The sequence below is a fragment of the Phyllobates terribilis genome, unplaced genomic scaffold, assembly GCF_046119375.1.
Source record: "Phyllobates terribilis strain yellow unplaced genomic scaffold, ASM4611937v1 Scaffold_2__4_contigs__length_985480577, whole genome shotgun sequence".
Classification (NCBI taxonomy): domain Eukaryota; kingdom Metazoa; phylum Chordata; class Amphibia; order Anura; family Dendrobatidae; genus Phyllobates; species Phyllobates terribilis.
The window spans coordinates 293,507,998-293,526,593 of NW_027362762.1; the positions used below are offsets into that span (position 1 = coordinate 293,507,998).

Sequence of the window (18,596 nt, forward strand, 5' to 3'; positions counted from 1 at the left end):
TTACTTTTTTATCTGGGGTAGTGCCCCCTGCTGGCCTTTCTTTTTTGCCTCTGCTCATCTTGCATAGATATAAGTGATAGTGAAGTGACTGGCACAGTGTGATAATAGGAGGAGAGAGAGAGGGAGAAAGAATGTGGACAGAAAAAGGAATCAAAGCAGCACAAGTCTAAATCAGGTGAGAGTGCCCAGACACCAAACCACAGGTCACAAAATATATTCCCAGAATTGGATAGCGCTGCAGCAAAAATGTCAAAGAAACACAACATTTCTCAGTGTATGTATGGTGCCACATCTATACGCTAATAAATTCTGTTTTAGCTTTGGAAATTTTTGCCAGAGTGCGGTTTAACCTGGGAATATATTTTGTGACCAGACAGAGATGGGGCGTTATTCATAAGGTGTCAGCACTGGCTCTCCCTTGCCTCATGTGACACTGTTATGTCACGTGAGCCCTGCAGCCAATCAGGACAAATCAGACATCCAGAAGAAGTGAGAGAGCAGTAGCAACTCTGACTTCCTCTGGATATCTGATTTGTCCGAAGGAGGGGACAGTGAAGCGGCCACTGATTGACTGCAGGGCTTCTGAGATATAACAATGTCACACAAGCCCCGGGAGAGCCAGTGCCGACATCGCTGGAACGAACAACGCCTACCCCAGTGGGGAGTAAAGCGGTTATTAGGTTATAAAGAGTGAACAAAGTGGTAGAGAAGGAGTTGTCTGAGTAGTGGACAACCCCTTTATGCCAGAATTTTGACACATGCTATATAGGTCACATGTATTGTGTGCTGTGGACACATTTTGTTCCTTATCCAACAAAGGATGTGCCTTTCTGAAAATGAGTACAGTTTGATAATAAAAGGGATGTGGCACACTGTGCAAAAAATTTGCCACTTAAAAGCTGGTCTAAGGTCAGCCAATATAAGGGAACTTGTCACTCGATTCATGCGGCCCAAACCACAGCACAGGCAGGATGAATCAAAGCCTAGTTGCACGATTGTGCCGATGCGTTTAAGTGAAAACATCATTTGAAAAGCCATCCAGTAACTCTAAAGCGGGCTGGGGACCAAAGGGAGAGACCAGACTAGTTTGACGCCGCCCCTGGCCAGCTTCTCCACACACTGCTCTAGTTAATTGACCGGTCTGTGCCTATGTGTGCATGAGAGAGCTGGTCAATCAACTAGAGCGCTGCTGGAAGAAGCCAGCCCTGGGGCAGTGCTGGACTAGTCACATACAGACAGGCCCGGATTCATGCCGCCAGTGACAGGGGCAGCATAAATTGAGTGACAGGTTCCCTATAAAAAGTGGCAGAAAATTACATGTAGGTGCCTAAAGATGCTGTCTAAATGTAAGCCAGTATTAATAAATCTTCCCCTAGTGTGTACAGAAAGATCATTTACTTCTTGCCATTTAAGAGCAATAAAAATATTCCTCGGGAAGCTAACTTAGGGTCTCCGTGCTGAAAGCTAAAGTACAGTAGCTAGGCTTTGAGCCACCATGTTTCTCCAAACACAAAGCAAGATTGGAATAACTGGGCTAAAAAAAAAATGGCACACAATCTGTCGGGGAGAACTTGTATGAATCTATATCTATTTGTATGAATAAAACATGTAAACAAAACATAACCAATGAGTATTACTGAATACAACCAGCTGTCTGTACTCCAGTCTAAGTGTGAAGAGTGGTAAATCTTGGTTTGTCCCTAATACTACAATACTAAAATCCTGTAATGGAGCCGAGTGCAATACAGAAGTTGTTTTACAGGTTTGCTGTGTTCCTGTGTGTCCCATCATCAATATTCATGAAGACTTTGCCACAGAACACAAGTATCTCAACCCTTAGTTGGAAACACAAGTTCTTTGTGTACAGACAGTGATTCATTATTCATTATATTACATGTGATCTTTAATTAACATTAGACACAAGAAAAACAAGGGCAGTAACCCTTTCTCCTTACCTTGAAATCATATGCGGACTGCTTTATGACCTCTGGGGCCATCCAGAATGGCGTGCCAACAAAAGTATTCCTTTTTATCTGCGTATCAGTCAATTGCCCAGCTACACCAAAATCCGCCAATTTAACCTCCCCATGCTCAGATAATAACACGTTGGCAGCTGGAAAAAATAAAACACTTCTCCTTATTAAAAACACTGGTTGGTAAAGCTGCCGTCCTCCTCTATTCTACATAGTACCGTTCACGTACATAAGATACAACACAATCTCTGTATTGATAGGACGATGAACTTTGTGGCTATATCAGCAGCGTTAATGTGGTATTTTCATCTCAGACGTTTATGGCATATCCACATGATATGCAGGGGTAGGGCGGACACGTATCTAGCTTGAGAACTGGGTCTCGTGGCCGCGGTCATTGGAGATGTGGAAGACCATGTGTCCTTGTCTCTATTCACTTTTAAGAGTTCCAAAAAAATAGCAGAGAAATACTCCCATAAAAGTAAATGGAGAGAGCCTGGCATTTCAGACCACCTCTCCATTCGCTTTAGTGGAGATGGGATCCTTAACATAGGTGCATGACTCACAGGTGGAACCTATATCAAACATATATAGCATATCCAGTAAATATGCTGTGAAGTCCTGAGATGAGGATACCCCTATATGATATCCTACAACCAATGATAGATCTAGAATACATGGATGGAGCCTTAAAAAGCAACTAAAATGGTTAAAAAAATTTTTATATTTTTTTATCCTCTTAATTGCAAGCAGATCAGTAGGGACTCCGGTCTTGAGACCCCCACTGACCCCTCAAAAACCCCCTGTGAAGTACACAGCTCAGGAAGTACCGCACAACTCCTGCCCTTGTGTGCATATGGGGAGGAGTACAGATTCAACAGACAGCTTAGGATACTTTTTCTGGAATCCATACCCAGCATGTGTGCACGCACTCAAGCAGGAGCTTTGCGTTTCTGTCAGTTGAGCTGCGCACTTCACAGGGGTTTTTGAGCCATCAGCTTGCAATTAAGAAGATGAAAAAATATTAAAGAAAATGTATCAAACGTTTACTTTCTCTTTAAGATTTAAAGCTTTAATATGGTACCAATTAATATTTGAAAAGTAACCAGACTATGATCTAGTGCAAATGTGGGGACTTAAGATATTGATCACAGTAGTCACCACTTATCTAGAGTATAATGGTATAGTCACCGGGCAAAACACTAACCTTTAATGTCTCGGTGAATCTTCTTTTCTGAATGCAAATAATCAAGTCCTTTCAATATTTCCCTTAATATTGTAGCAATCTGGGTTTCATCCATTTGACCTGGTTCCAGCTGCCAGGAAACAATTAATCACATACATATTACAATACACAACCAATTACAAAGTCCCTTATACAATACTATAAAGTCAGATGAGGAAAAACGCTTTTCAGGATTTGCAATGAAGCCGGCAAGAGACTAAATTAGACACAGCAATTAACAAATCGGATGTCAAATGTACCCAAATTACAGCAACTGGTGAGACGCCATTAACTTTCAATTAAGACTTATAGTGAAGTCACAATAAGCGACTCGGTCAGCAGAACACTATACCATGTATACAAGATATGGCAAAATGCTCTCCAAAAATTTTTTTGCAGCAAGAATATTCAGCAGAAAATGATTAATTACCCGGGGATGTCTATTTATACATTTGCTGCAGGAATTTATTCCATTTTAGATGTCATCCAATTATCTAAATTGTGCAATCAGCTGCAGTTTCTTTTTTCATTCATGTTGAGCTTGGAAATTATTTTTTGTAAGCTAGGACTATAGCTAAAGGGTATAATAGGGCACAGCCTATACCAGTCTTATTTTATAGGTAAAACTAACCCTTAGTAAACATACACACCAGATCCAAAGCCGATCCTCCTCCAAGATATTCCATAATGATCCATAATTTTGTATCCTAGAAAAATAAACAATGTTAAAATATAATATAGTGAGTAAATGAGCAGGTAAAAGGATGCGGATGTGACCTCGGAGATCAGGAGAGCACAACAGTTTTTTATTGTTCCTGTAATACATTAGTTTTACATTTTACAACTTTTTTTCAAAACGGAAACCCTTTATAATAATATTTACATCTTACTAAAGAAAAACATACAGAAGACAGATTGGTGGGTAAATCATTCTGCCTTTGTAGAATATATAGCATAAAAAGTTGCACTTTTTTTTCCCTTTTTCTGCTGCTCATGACACTTTTCTAAAAGGTGGATGAGCCTAGTTGAAGTGAAAGGACCACCCAAATCAGGCAAATTTACTATTATTCCTGCCAGAAACTGGCGTAAATTATACTGCCTATCCATGGCTTATTAAGAAGCATGCTTTCCTGGGTTTTGGGGTAATCTTAAATGAGAACACCTTCATGTTTTGTATTAGGACAGTAATTTCAATAGTCTATTTAATAATCAAAATAAATATATTTAAAAAAGAAAAATGAAGCATGCATATAAAATGCCAGTCTTCGCTAAATTCCTCCGTTGACTGGACAGCCTTTGGACAAAAACAACAATATTATAACTTGAAGGTTTTTTATTAATAAGATGCCCTCCACTGTTACATGTTTGTATTATCTTAATCTAAGCATAGAAGGCAATAATCTAAGATGAATTGTGTTTTTATCCTCCTGGCTGATTTCAGGGTGCTGATCCAGAGCACAGTTGTAGGAGTTTCTGCATGAGATCACTGGTATCACAGCCTGGAGCACCTCAAAACAAACGTTCTTCTCCAATAATACTCAGCTTTAGACCAACACATGCCTCGAGTCTGATGTCAGTATTGTACCTTGGCTATTACATTGGTATCTGCATGCAGAAACGTTTATCTGTGTGTTAAACCCATAAACACTGGTACTTGCTCATTATTCAGAAAGTCAGCAAGAACCAGAGGTTCAGTAAAAGAACGCTACACAACGCTTGTTCTGGGGACTATAAATTATAGGGCGGGTTACCACCACACACCTCACTTTACTACGCTAGGGGATTACTGTAGTGAAATAACCACAACCATATCAATATATTGTCTCTCTGCTTACACTGCATTCAGACTTGTGCACCTGCTCAGCCAAAACAGGAGTAGATGCTAAACACAAAATAGTGATCATTGAAAAACAGATACTTGTCTTTTGAGAACCATTAATCATTGATTTTAGCTCAAAAACAGATGAAAAATATTGATCGAATGCACAAGTGGATGAAATTATTGACTCTTTGATCACCAAAAAGAAGTAGAAGCTGTAGAGCTGAATTTTGCTATTAGGAGGATTTAAGAAGACTTAAAGGTTAAAATATCACCTACGTTTTTCTAATCTGGCTTTCATTTCATACTGTAATTGTCTCGATTCTCCACACGTGATTATAGGGATAGACATCTTGCCTTAGAAGTTACATACACAATGAATATCTCCAGATTATGGTCTATGGGTCAGGTTTCTAGACATGCTCTGTGACCTGAGCAGAGACCATGGTTCAGGGAAGATGAGGAGAGTTGTGACTAACACCTATAGCGGTGACCTCTCTGATAGATCTTGTGTATATCTTTATATAGGTGTCAGTGGTCACTGTAATGATACATGGGATAATAAGGACATGGGTGCTAAGAGGTGATCTCTACAGATCAGAATATTATAAACTGAGATCTCATGATCTCTTTTACATGTAGTGACATTATTTAAAAAAATCTTTTTTTTTTTAAATATGTAGAATATAAAAACTTGATTTAAACAACAAGTCATGTTGTGATAACACATTGTCTTTCAAGGTATGGAATGGAATAACAAATCCCACATTTCATCCCCAGCCACCCCAGTGTCAATGCTCTGATTGTCTCCAGTTGGTCTTTTTTACATGGCAGTAGTGTGATGTGACATACTACATCAGTTATTCACTGGTTATAGAGGTCATGCTTTGTAAACACTGGCATCAACACTGTGCCCAGTAATCAGCATCAGGCATGTAATTAAAGAACATTTGATGACCACCTGAGCACTGTCACTAGAGAAGCGAGGGAATTAACAGTTTAGTAAAGGTGTTTTTTTTAACTATATTAAGTTTTCTGCCACTTTTTTGTCCCTTGGAAAACTCAATTAAAAATAAATTACCATCAGCAATCCTCTATTGTTTAAATCAGGTATTTGCCAATTTAAAAAAAAAATCCAAATGTTTTTTTCACATCATCACAACCTGTACTGAAAAAAAAATAAAAATTAGAAGTCTTGCAATTCTTCAACTGGCCACTGAGGCCATTATAGACTCATCCTGTTCTTTCAGGAAATCCACATGTATATTAGCAGCAATAATGACACAAACCCTATGTTAAGTACTGAAACATGTAATGAGCCTGTGCAAAGGTCATCATGAAGGTAGGGGGAGCAGGGTCAGCGGACACATGGCTTAGATGAATGGTGGATTCTTTGTGAAAATTGAAAGACTTCTAATTTTTTTTTTTATAATACAGATTGTAATATGAAAAAAAAAAACATTTATCTCAAAAACGTAATAAAAATCATGTACATCAATTGCTGAATCCTGACATACATTTACATGGTGAATTATTATATTGGAGGCAGTACGTTTGCTCTAGTAATCGTGCTTAGGAGGACGAAGAATGAAAACAGCTAGTGGTGCTGATCATAGGGCAAAGGGTACGTCTAGTCACTATTTAGTAGGCCTGTCCTAAAACATACATGTGTACACAATCTTTGTTAGTAATACAATATGGCTTTCATAAACTTTAGTATTTCATTCAAAAACAGAAGGAAAGAAAGATGTCCAAAACCTAATTTTCTTAAAGGGGTTGTCCAGGCTTGAGACAAAACTGACTGCAGACTGTGGAATTGTGTCATGATAGCTTGTGGTGTGCACACTGCCACAATTCCCTGGTATTTCTGGTGCTAGAGGGGCAGGGGTCACGTAGCCACATGTATGAGATTTGCTTGCATGCGGTCACATGCCAACTAGACACTTCTCTATAGAAGTGAATGTGACAATTATGTATATCACATACATACAGTCACATAACGGCCCCCTTGCACTGGGAAACATGCAGTCACAGTGACTGCAGCCATTTTCCTCAAATCCACCCACCCTTTAATGCTTATTGCAACTTACAAAATTTTATGATTGATTCTTATTACCTCTATGAGTAACTCTGTTGCTATATTTAAAAAAAAACAACAAGCAGTAACACCCTTGATGTGTCAGGTCAAGGTGATACACCCAACATCTCCTTTACAAGTTTTTAGCATGGCCAGATGTAAGTAATGTTTAAAACGTCCCGTAAATGTAAACTTAAACTGATCGATTCCTGCAACCAATACATGCAAATGACTAAATGGGGGATGCAGTTAGCAAATTTCTTTGATTATAGCATATTTATGGTCTGAATATTTATTTGGAGTAGCACATTGTTCTTCTATGTCTTTTGGTTTATTTCTACCTTATGAAAAATATTGTTAGAAAATTTAATACACAGAAACAATTCTCTAATCTATTGCACCATTTAAGTACACTTCACTTTTAAAAGCAATAGCAGTCCATTCAGGACCAGATTTTTTTTTCCTCCCCCACTTCCAATGGCTATAGCATTTTTATTCCTCCATTTACAAAGCTGTACAAGAGCTTGTTTTTTACAAGTTGTAATTTTGAATGACACCATTCAATTTAAAATATAATGCACTGAAAAAAGGGATAAAAAATTCCAAGTGGGATGAACTAGCAAAAAAAAAAATAAAAAATGCAATTTCGCCATTATTTTTTGTTTTTACAGTGTTTATCGTATGGTAAAAATTTCCTAGCAATATAATTCTTTAGGTTTGTATAGTTTTTTCAATTATTTTGGTTGATAACAAAAAAAATTCAGTAAATGCAGAACTCTTATTAAAAAAAAAAAATCCTTTTTTTTCGTTATTGTTTGAGACCCAACACGTTTTTTTATTCTTCTGCCAGTGGAGCAGTGTGTAGGCCCATTTTTCTTTTTCCGTGGCGAACTGGTATTATGGTGGATACCATTTTTTTGGGGAGCATAAAACATTATGATCGTTCTTTAGTGCATACTTTGACTGAAAACCAATATTTGTAGCTTTTTGCTTTTTTCTCTTTATGGGGTTTCTGTATGTTTTATTTGCTAAATTTGACTTTTACAAACAGATACAAGATCTTTTTTTTATTATTTCTTTCTTTTTAATTTGGTAAAAGGGTGGCATTTTGCTTTTTTTTTTTTTTTACATAAAAAAAAAAAAAAATTAACCCTCTTTATTCTTTGACCCTGCAATCTTTTATATTGAAATACTATGGTATTGCAATATATAATGTAAATGATGGGCTTCACAGCAGTACCAAGATGGCAGCCATTGTGTCTTCAGCAGGCCGCCGGCGACCATGGTAACCCATAAGTGACAACGATCGCTTTGCAGAGGGTGACGGGAGCAGGTAACTGCTTTAGACAAATGCTGGCTATTTAACATGCTGGCACCTACTGTGTGTGACAGAAGGTCATCTCCTGAAACCCCTTGACACACAAGGACCCATATACTGCTGTACAGTAATGTCAATTTGCACTAAGGGCTAAAAGGTGTGGAATGCAATAAAAACCAACCCTGCAATCTTGTATGTCGTCATGGAGGACCAATGCAAGCTGGTGAACGGGCACATTAATGATTGACAGCAGCATCTAAATGTTTAACCATAGGAAAAAGAGCTAGCTCTGCTTGCAGCAGTTTCAGGCAGAAAACAGATAATACAGCTGGCTCCTGAGCCACACGTGCTGGGGTTCACAATTTCCATAAAAATCTTTGGCGATTGGAAAAACTAAAGTTTAGTAGTACTGGATATGTCAGGTGAAGATTATCAGACTACATTCCTTATGTACTGACATCTACCTAATTTCGCTCCAGAATAATGTGGAAGGTTCCAAACTGAATATGATAAGATAGGGTTGTAAATTAGTAAAGTAATATTAAAGTGGATCTATCACCAGATTTCACAATACAAAGGGCATTCATTATTTGATAGATATTAGACTTGATGAGGCCGGGATACTAATTTTGAAAATCCCTGTCAAAAGGACTGGATAGTGCCGATATAAAAATAAGCATTTTATGAGTCCAGCAATAGCGAACTCATAAAATCCCCATCAGCAAAACATTCAGAAGGGATTACACAGCCATTCTTATACAAATGTTCAAAGTAGGTATAAAAGTCTTAGCAGGGCTATAATATCTATGTAATAATATATGCAATCTATATAGTAAAGTCTGTTCACAAATCCCCTTGAACAACATAAGTAATATTGCCACTTAAAAAGTCAAGGTCAAAATGCACAGTCCATGGTTGTGTTTCAACAAGACCTTAGTGCTGTGAGTCTATGCAGCAGAATCATTGCAGAACAGATGCAGTTAGTCACACATTTCACCCCTTTTATTGCACAGGGTGAAATCCGTGGCGATATAAGCAGCAAAGAATGATATGCAGCGGATTTCAAATCATATTTTATTCAAAGCGTGTGAATGAGACTTCAAGATTTATTATTTTCAATGTTGCTACTGTAATAAGCAACAGATTTACCCCACACAAATCCACAAAAGAAAATCAGCTGTGTATATGAACTGTGGGAACACATCTCTAACGCTAGCCTACAAAAAATATATTATTAAATATTAATGCCTGTTCGTTCACCAAATACATAAGTTAAAAACAGGTTAGTTAGTGTACAGGACAATGTCACAAAAGGTCACAAGATGTATTACATTATAGTCACCCCACTGGTGGACACACAGAACAAAGGGCCTGTGTGCAGGGACAATATATGGGCCATTTGCAGTATCATAATGCACAATTCCACATGTTTTGTAGGAGGAAATGGACCCCATTACCCCTTGGGCTCCTGTGCAGCTACATAGTTGGCACCAATGATATGTCCACCCCAGAAAATATTGTGTTTGTAGGTGTTTTACAATACATTAAATGGTTGAGATAAGGGATTTCTCTGATTTCCATTGGAAAATATATATACATATACACATACATACACACACAGTGGTGTGAAAAAGTGTTTGCCCCCTTCCTGATTTCTTAATCTTTTGCATGTTTGTCACACTTAAATGTTTCAGATCTCAAAACAAATTTAAATATTAGACAAAGATAGCACAAGTAAACAACAAATACAGTTTTTAAAGGAGGGTCTTTATTATTAAGGGAAAAAGAAATCCAAACCTACAGGGCTCTGTACGAAAAAGTGATTGCCCCCCTCCTTAAAACATTAATTAACTGTGGTTTATCACATCTTTGGGAAGCGGAGTTCAATTTCCCATGCCATGCACGGGCCTGATTACTGCAACACCTGTTCGCAATCAAGAAATCACTAAAATAGGACCTGCCTGACAAAGTGAAATAGACCAAAATATCCTCAAAAGCAAGACATCATGCTGTGATCTAAAGAAATTCAGCAACACATGAGAAACAAAGTAATTGAGATCTATCAGTCTGGAAAAGGTTAGACAGCCATTTCTAAAGCTTTGGGACTCCAGCGAACCCAAAAAGAACAGCGACGACTCTTCCAAGAGGTCACAAAATACCCCACAACAACATCCAAAGAACTGCAGGCCTGGCTTGCCTCAGTTAAGGTCAGTCTTCATGACTTCACCATAAGAAAGACTGGGCAAAAATGGCATGTATGGCAGAGCTCCAAGACAAAAACCGCTGCTGAACAAAAAGAACAAAGGCTCATCTCAGTTTTGCCAGAAAACATCTTGCTAATCGCCAACACTTTTGGGAGAATACTCTGTGGACTGATGAGACAAAAGTTGGACTTTTTGGAAGGTATATGTCCCATTACATCTGGTGTAGAAGTAACACAGCATTTTAGAAAACATCATACCAACAGTAAAATATGGTGGTGGCAGTGTGATGATCTGGGGCTGTTTTGCTTCTTCAGGACCTGGAATACTTGCAGTGGTAAAAGGAGAATGTCCGGCCATCTGTTCGTGACCTCAAGCTGAAGTGCACTTGGGTTATGCAGCAGGACAATGATCCAAAACACACAAGCAAGTCCACCTCTGAATGGCTTAAGAAAAATAAAATTAAGACTTTGGAGTGGCCTAGTCAAAGTCCTGACTTTAATCTGATTGAGAAGCTGTGGCATGACCTTAAAAAGGCGGTTCATGCTCGGAAACTCTCCAATGTGGCTGAATTACAACAATTTTGCAAAGAGGAGTGGGCCAAAATTGAGCGTTGTAAAAGACTCATTGCCAGTTATCACAAACGCTTGATTGCAGTTGTTGCAGCTAAGGGTGGCCCAACCAGTTATTAGGCTAAGGGGGCAATCACTTTTTCCTACTGGGCTCCGTAGGTTTGGATTTTTTTTTCCTTAATAATAAAGACCTTCATTTAAAAAATGCATTTTTTTACTTGTGTTATCTTTGTGTAATATTTAAATTCGTTTCATATTCTGAAACTTTTAAGTGTGACAAACATGCAAAAGAATAAGAATTCAGGAAGGGGGCAAACACTTTCACACCACTGAGTGTGTGTAAATATGTAATATATAAACCAGTATGACTAGCATAAGATATGACTGGCAATGTTACTACTTACCTTCAGGTAGGACCCATAATACTTTGTCACAAATGGACTATCACACTGGCTTAGCACTGTAATTTCTTGCTGGATATCTTCTATTTCATCTTCTGCTTCTTCGAGATCTATAATTTTTATTGCTATAACTTTCTGAGTCCTATTGTCAATCCCTTTAAAAACTTCTCCAAAGGACCCCTTGCCAATTTTTTCTAACTTTCTGAACAGTTCTTCAGGATCTGCCTTCAGATTCTATAGGGAAATAAAACATGAAGGTATTAAAGAGAATGTGTCTTCGGAAAATGCCATACTGTTTAAATAAGTTTTTAGATTATACATATTTAAAAAAAAAAACTATAATGCTTTTATTTTTCATATCTGTATTAAAAAAAAGTGAATTCTTGCAAATTTCACACTGGCCACTGGGACTAGTCTAGTCTCCTTCCTGGTTTTTCAAGAATTACACATGTAAAGTAGCAGCAATAGACAGAATAAGCCTTTATCTTTTGTAGAGAAGCATCTAATGAGCAGGGTCAGGTGTAACATAGGATTCAACAAATCACAATAGACTAAGTTATTAACTGTGTATAGAGGAGTTACCTGTCATTGTAATACTGCCTGATGATAATGAGACTTCTGAAAAGTCTTCTGCAAACAGGAAGTATGAGGCTAAAAAAGCCCCAATGGCCAGTTTGCAAAATTATCTATTTTTCTTTAAAATACAGATCATGATTTCAGAAAACATAGCCAAATTTCCAAAAATACACGCAACACAAAAACCTGACTTAAACAATGGGTCGTTTTCGTATTATAGCTTCCCTTTAAGAATAGATAAACATACTCCAGAATCCACTTACCAGTACCCTATATTCATTTTATAATTCATATAGTGAATCATATATATGAATTTATAATTCATATAATGAAGAACATACACTTTTACCCTGGGCTGTGTAAGATTAGAGGTACTGTACATGGCTGCCCTCTACCAGAATAGTGCCACCCATGTCCTTGTCTGTCTAGTATTGTAGCTCAGCCCATTCAAGTTAATAGAACAGAACCAGATACATCTCGTTGAGAGAAGCGGTGATTTTTTTGGAGGAAAACAGACATTTTCTAAGCTCATACATTGGGTTGATGATCTTTTTAAAACAAGGCCTGAGCCAAGATCATGGAAACTTCTAGTACAGAATGATTACAAATACGCACAATAGAAGAGCTTACCAGAAGGCATCTTAATGCCACAATGTATTATTGTGGCAGAATCACTGGTACAGGGCAGTCACTGAAGTGTCAGCTCAGGAAGGGCATTATAAACTTTCAACACTCTTGAGTTCTTTAAGGTATTGTACCTATTCTTACTTCCCCCTTTGATTCGTTAACCCTGTGTACTGGATATCAGTGGGTCCTAGCAACCACCTAAGGCGGTTTTACATTATGTATTAGAGTCGGATAAAGCAAAATTTCGTTATATATGTATACAATATTTTAACACATATCTTAAGCCGTTTCTAACAATTAGTGATGACACCATGACTTCCTGAAATTACTGGTGACTTCCGCATGACTCACAAGGGGCAAATTTAGTTCAAACACAGACCAATGTAATATATTACTTTGCAATTCTGCCCTTAGTAGGTCAATATAGTTTCAACATACTTCGGCATTATAGTGAGTTTTAAAAAGGTTTTTTTCACTCCGCCATCCCCACAAAAAAAAAAGTTTTCTTCTGATGAGCTGGGAAATTTGCATCACTTGGCCTTTCCTAACAATGATAGTAAACAAGCCAATAATATTAAATGTCTGCTGGCAAATGCAAGAAGTCTCACAAACAAAATGAATGGACTGGAGACTTAGGTCGGTCACAGAATATGATGTGGGCATTACGGAAACCTGGCTGGATGAAAGCCATGACTGGGTGACAAACATGGAAGGATATACTTCATTTAGAAAGAACAGGAAAAACAAAAAAGGAGGAGGGGTGTGTATTTTCGTAAGATCCAACTTAAAACCTGAGCTCAATGATGACATTGAGGGGAGCTGCGAAAATGTAGAATCAGTCTGGGTTAATGTAAATGAGGATGGCAATAATGGAAAACTTCTAACTGGAGTTTGTTACAAGACTCCTAATATAGCTCAACAGGTAGAGGATGAAATGCTGCAACAAATTAAAAAGGCAGCAAATAGGGTCCTTGTTATGGGGGATTTTAACTATCCAGATATTTAATGGGACATAGAATCTTCTGGTGGTGCTAAAAGCTGCAAGTTCTTATCCACAGTTCAGGACAATTACCTCTCCCAGTTGGTAGATGAACCAACCAGGGGAGGTAATCTGCCTAGATCTGGTTCTGTCAAGTAGACCAGATACTGTTTCAGATATACAAATCTGTGAGCATTTGGGAAACAGTGATCATAATATGGTAAGTTTCAATGTAATATTCAATCAAACATTCAAAAGGGGAAATGCAAAAACCTGGAACTTTGGGAAAGCCGATATCAACAAATTAAGGGAAGAGTTTAATCGTGTAGACTGGGACCATGTCATGGTAACTGGGGATACTGAAAATAAATGGGGCATGTTTAAGGAAATACTACTAGAATTCTGTAGAAAATGTATACCCTCTGGTAATAAAATGTCAAGGAATAAAAATAAACCATTATGGATAAATAAGACAGTACAAAGTTTAATAAGACAAAAACAAAGGGCATTCAAAATCTTGAAGACCGAGAATACAGAAATAACATTTCAGGAGTATAAAGATCTAAATAAGAAATGTAGACAAGAAATCAAGCTAGCAAAGTTATCTACAGAGAAACAAATTGGCTGGGACATTAAAATAAATCCCAATTTTTTTTTTTTATAAATACATCAATGCCAAAAAGAAAAAAAACGTAAAGTATCAGCCCCTTAAAAGACAATAATAACAAAAATAATTATAGAGGACAAAGAAAAGGCTGAGATATTAAACAGGCACTTTTCATCCATGTTTACCAACCAACCATCTGTTCCAGGGATCTTTCAACAATGTAAAAATCAAAGTTCACCACCTGATATAACTAGTTTAAACACAAGAAGTACGTCTGCCTCTGAGCAAATTTAACATTGACAAATTCCCTGGCTCAGATGGCATTCATCCAAGGAAACTGATGGAATTGAGCTCAGTAATTGACAGACCACTGTATCTCATATTCTTAGACTCTCTGGTAACAGGGCTGGTGCCACAGGATTGGAGGATTGCTGATGTGGTACCGATATTTAAGAAAGGTGAGAAGGTGGATCCAGGTAACTACCGTCCAGTAAGTCTGACATCGGTAGTGTGCAAAGTTTTTGAGTGCATCATAAGAGATGACCTGCAGAGTTATATTGCAGAGAATAATATAATAAGTGATTCTTGAAAGATAGGTGGCGTCTAACCAACATGTTGGGGTTCTATGAAGAGTTACCGTATTTTTCGGACTATAAGACGCACTTTTTCCTCCAAAATTTTGTAGGAAAGTGGGGGGTGCATCTTATAGTCCAAATGTATACTTGTTGCTGTGGCTGTGGATAAGGTTGGGGGGGGGGGCGGCAGCTGTGGAGGAGCGGGGTACAGGAGGCAGGAGCCGGCAGCTGCAGCTCTTGCGTGTGCCCGCTGTTAAAAGAAAATGAATATTCACGTCTCCCCACGCCCATGGGAGTGTGGAGCACTGAATATTCATTCTCCTTAATAGCATGCACAGTGTCAGCCCAGCCGCCAGCTTCCTGCAACAGCTCAGCGTTCATGTGTGCCCGCTATTAAAGTGCATGAATAGTCACTACTCCCCACTCCCATGGGCGTGGGGAGTAGTGAATATTCATGCTCTTTAATAGCGGGCACACGTGATAGCCTAACCGCTGCAGGAAACCGGCGGTTGGGCTGACACTGTGCGCTCTATTAAGGGGAGTGAATAGTCACTGCTTCCCACATTCATAGTCCAGACGTGGGGAGCAGTGACTATTCCGGCAGCTGATCTCGGCGTCTGAGGGCACATGACAGTGACGTCATGGCCGGCGCACTTGCGGAGATCAGCTGCTGGCAGAAGAACGGGACGCAGCGCTGGAGCATAGGGAAGGAAGGTGAGTAGAATGCTTTATTTTTTTTTGTGTGCACAGTGATAGGGATGGGGGGGGGGGGGTGTGCCACGCATACCAGGATGCGAGATATAGATACAGAAATGGGGGACATTTCCCCTATAATAGTGTCAGCAGCAGACCCCCTCCCCCATAACAGTGCATCATGACACATATTTTGCTTTAATTTTTTTTCTATTTTCTCCTCTAAAATCTAGGTGCGTCTTGTAGTCTGAAAAATACGGTAAGTGCAAATCTGAATGTTGGGAATGCAGCGGATGTGATTTATCTGGACTTTGCAAAGACATTTAATACTGTACCACATAACAGCCTTATACTGATGCTACAGGAGCAAGGATTTGGGGGAACTGTATACAGATGGGTAAGGAATTTGCTAATAGACAGGAAACAAAGAGTGGTCATAAATGGTACGTTCTCTAAATGGAATATAATCAACAGTGAGGACCGCAGGGATCTGTGCTGGGACCGATTCTTTTTAACCTCTTTATTAATGACCTTGGGCTCGAGAGTAAAGTGTCAGTCTTTGTTGACGAAACCAAACTACCATATATAGTATATTAAAATCTGATCTTGACATTACGATATTGCAGAACGATCTGGATAAGATGACTGAATGGGCAAACACTTGGCAGATGAGGTTTAATGTAGATGAGGCTATGTGCCCACGAGGCAGAAATGCTCCAGATTTTTTCCTGAGCGTTTCTGCATCTCCCTGGCAGAAAAAAAGGCATTGCGGATTGTACATGCGTTTTTCCTGCCAGGGACATGCGGATGTGAAGCGTTCTTCACATGCATTTCCGCATGCGGGTTATCAAGCGCTTTCCAAGCGATTTTAGCATCACTTGGAAAGTGCTTGACAACTTGGTCACACTATATAAATCCATGCAACCGGCATGGATTTATATAGTGTGACCCCAAAGAATGTCAAAAAATAAAAAAATAAATCTATACTTACCTTCCGATGGCCCCCGGAGTCTTGCTTCGCTCCGTCCTGGCTTGCCGGCAGCTCGCGGTACACTACACTGAAGGACCTGCCGTCACATGACTAAATGACGTCAGCGCAGGTCCTTCAGTCCACCGCGAGCTGCCGGCAAGTGAAGACAAGGAGACCAGGGGCCATCAGAAGGTAAATATAATATTTATTTTATTCTTTTTTTCACAGGTTCTAGGGTACCCGGGTCCGGAGGAGAGTCTCCTCTTCTCCAGACTCGGGTACCATCCGCACATTGAAACGCATGGAATGCGCATCTACAGATGCAGTGATGCGTAATCCAAGCGTTTCAATGCAAGTCAATGGCGGCGAAAACGCAGTGCTTCCGCAAAATAATTGGTAGTGCTGCGTTTTTTTCCGCAATGGTAATCCGCAGCAGAAATTTCCGCAGCATGTGCACAGCAATGCGGATTATCATTGGGGAACATGGCAGGCCTTCTACCATGTGTTTTTTAAGCGTTTCTGCAGCATTTTTGCCGCTGCGGAAACGCTTAAAAAACGCATCGTGGGCACACAGCCTAAGTGTGGAGTAATGCACCTAGGGTGGAGTAATCCTATTGCAGCATACACATTAAAGGGGTATTCCCATCTCCAATATCCTATCCCAATATGTAGTAAATTTAATGATGATAATATTAGCAAATACCTCCAATTAGAAATGTAGTATAGTTTTCTGATTCGCTATGTATCTTTCCTCATGTGCAGGCATCGCAGGACCTTAGGTATCCATGGGTACAACCACTGATACAGTGACATGTAGTTAGCTAGTTGCTAGTGGTCATAACCATGGATACCTAAGGTCCTGCAATGCCTGCACATGAGGAAAGAGACATAGCGAATCAGAAAACTATACATTTCTAATCGGAGGTATTTGCTAATATTATTAATTATTATTATTACACCTACTACATATTGGGATAGGATCTGTGAGCTGGGAATACTCTTTTAAATGGAAGTATACCCGGGACTACAGAGCAGGAGAAGGACTTGGGTATTCTGGTTACAAGTAAGCTGGGAGGCAGTACTCAATGTCACACAGCAGCTGCAATAGCAAACAAGATTTTAGGATGTATAAAAAAATAAAATAAATAAAATTCCGTGATCCAAACGTTACATTATAAATGACTGGGGAGGCCACATCTAGAATATGAGATCCAGTTTTGGGCTACACATTTTAAGAAGGATATTCAGAAGTTAGAGTCAGTTCAAAGGCGGGCAACTAGATTATTACAAGGGATGGAAGCCTCTCATATGATGAGAGATTGGAAAAGTTGGGCTTGTTTAACTTAGAAAAAAGACGCCTCAGAGGAGATCTCATTTACATGTATAAATACTATATGTGTTGTCAGTACAAAGGACTGGCACATGACTTATTTCTTCCAAAGACCATACTAAAGGACCAAGGGGCATTCATTATGGGTGAAAGAAAGGCGATTCCGGCACCTAAACAGGAAAGGGTTCTTTACAGTCAGACTGTGGAATGCCCTACTACAAGAGGTAGTAATGGCAGACACTATAACAGCTTTTAAAGCGCACCCGTCATCAGGATTGTGCTTAGTAAACCACATACACTGTCAGGTGGGCGCCGTTACATGAGTAAAATTATACCTTTGTTGATGAAATCCATCCAGTGGTTCTTTTATAATCTTTATTTTCATTTCTGACATAATGAGATGCTTGTGCTTCGGGGCAGCCTTTGGGGAGGGACTGTAACTGTTGCTCTCATTATGTATCCCTATCTCTGCCTTCTGACAGGTCACTGTGCTTTCAGTGACCTGCCTACTATTTTACATAACTGCCCCTGTAATTTCTGTGCCAAAGTGAAATTTACATCCCACAAAATGGCCGCTGCCACCCACGCATGCGTTAATTTGGCGCCGCGCATGAGCAGTGGTATCTCTTGGCAACCGAGAAATGCTACTGCGC

At 39.1% G+C, this 18,596-nt stretch overlaps 1 protein-coding gene across 1 annotated transcript in view; it reads right to left on the minus strand.

Moving 5' to 3' along the window:
- The window catches only part of STK24 (serine/threonine kinase 24), a 51,020-nt gene that overhangs the window by 16,202 nt on the left and 16,222 nt on the right, over positions 1–18,596 (minus strand). The window contains exons 2-5 of the mRNA XM_073664176.1: positions 11,590–11,820; positions 3,849–3,905; positions 3,181–3,289; positions 1,956–2,113 (exon numbers count right to left, since the gene is read on the minus strand). Of these exons, the coding sequence (XP_073520277.1) occupies positions 1,956–2,113; positions 3,181–3,289; positions 3,849–3,905; positions 11,590–11,820 (555 nt within the window). The remainder of the gene's footprint in view (positions 1–1,955; positions 2,114–3,180; positions 3,290–3,848; positions 3,906–11,589; positions 11,821–18,596) is intronic.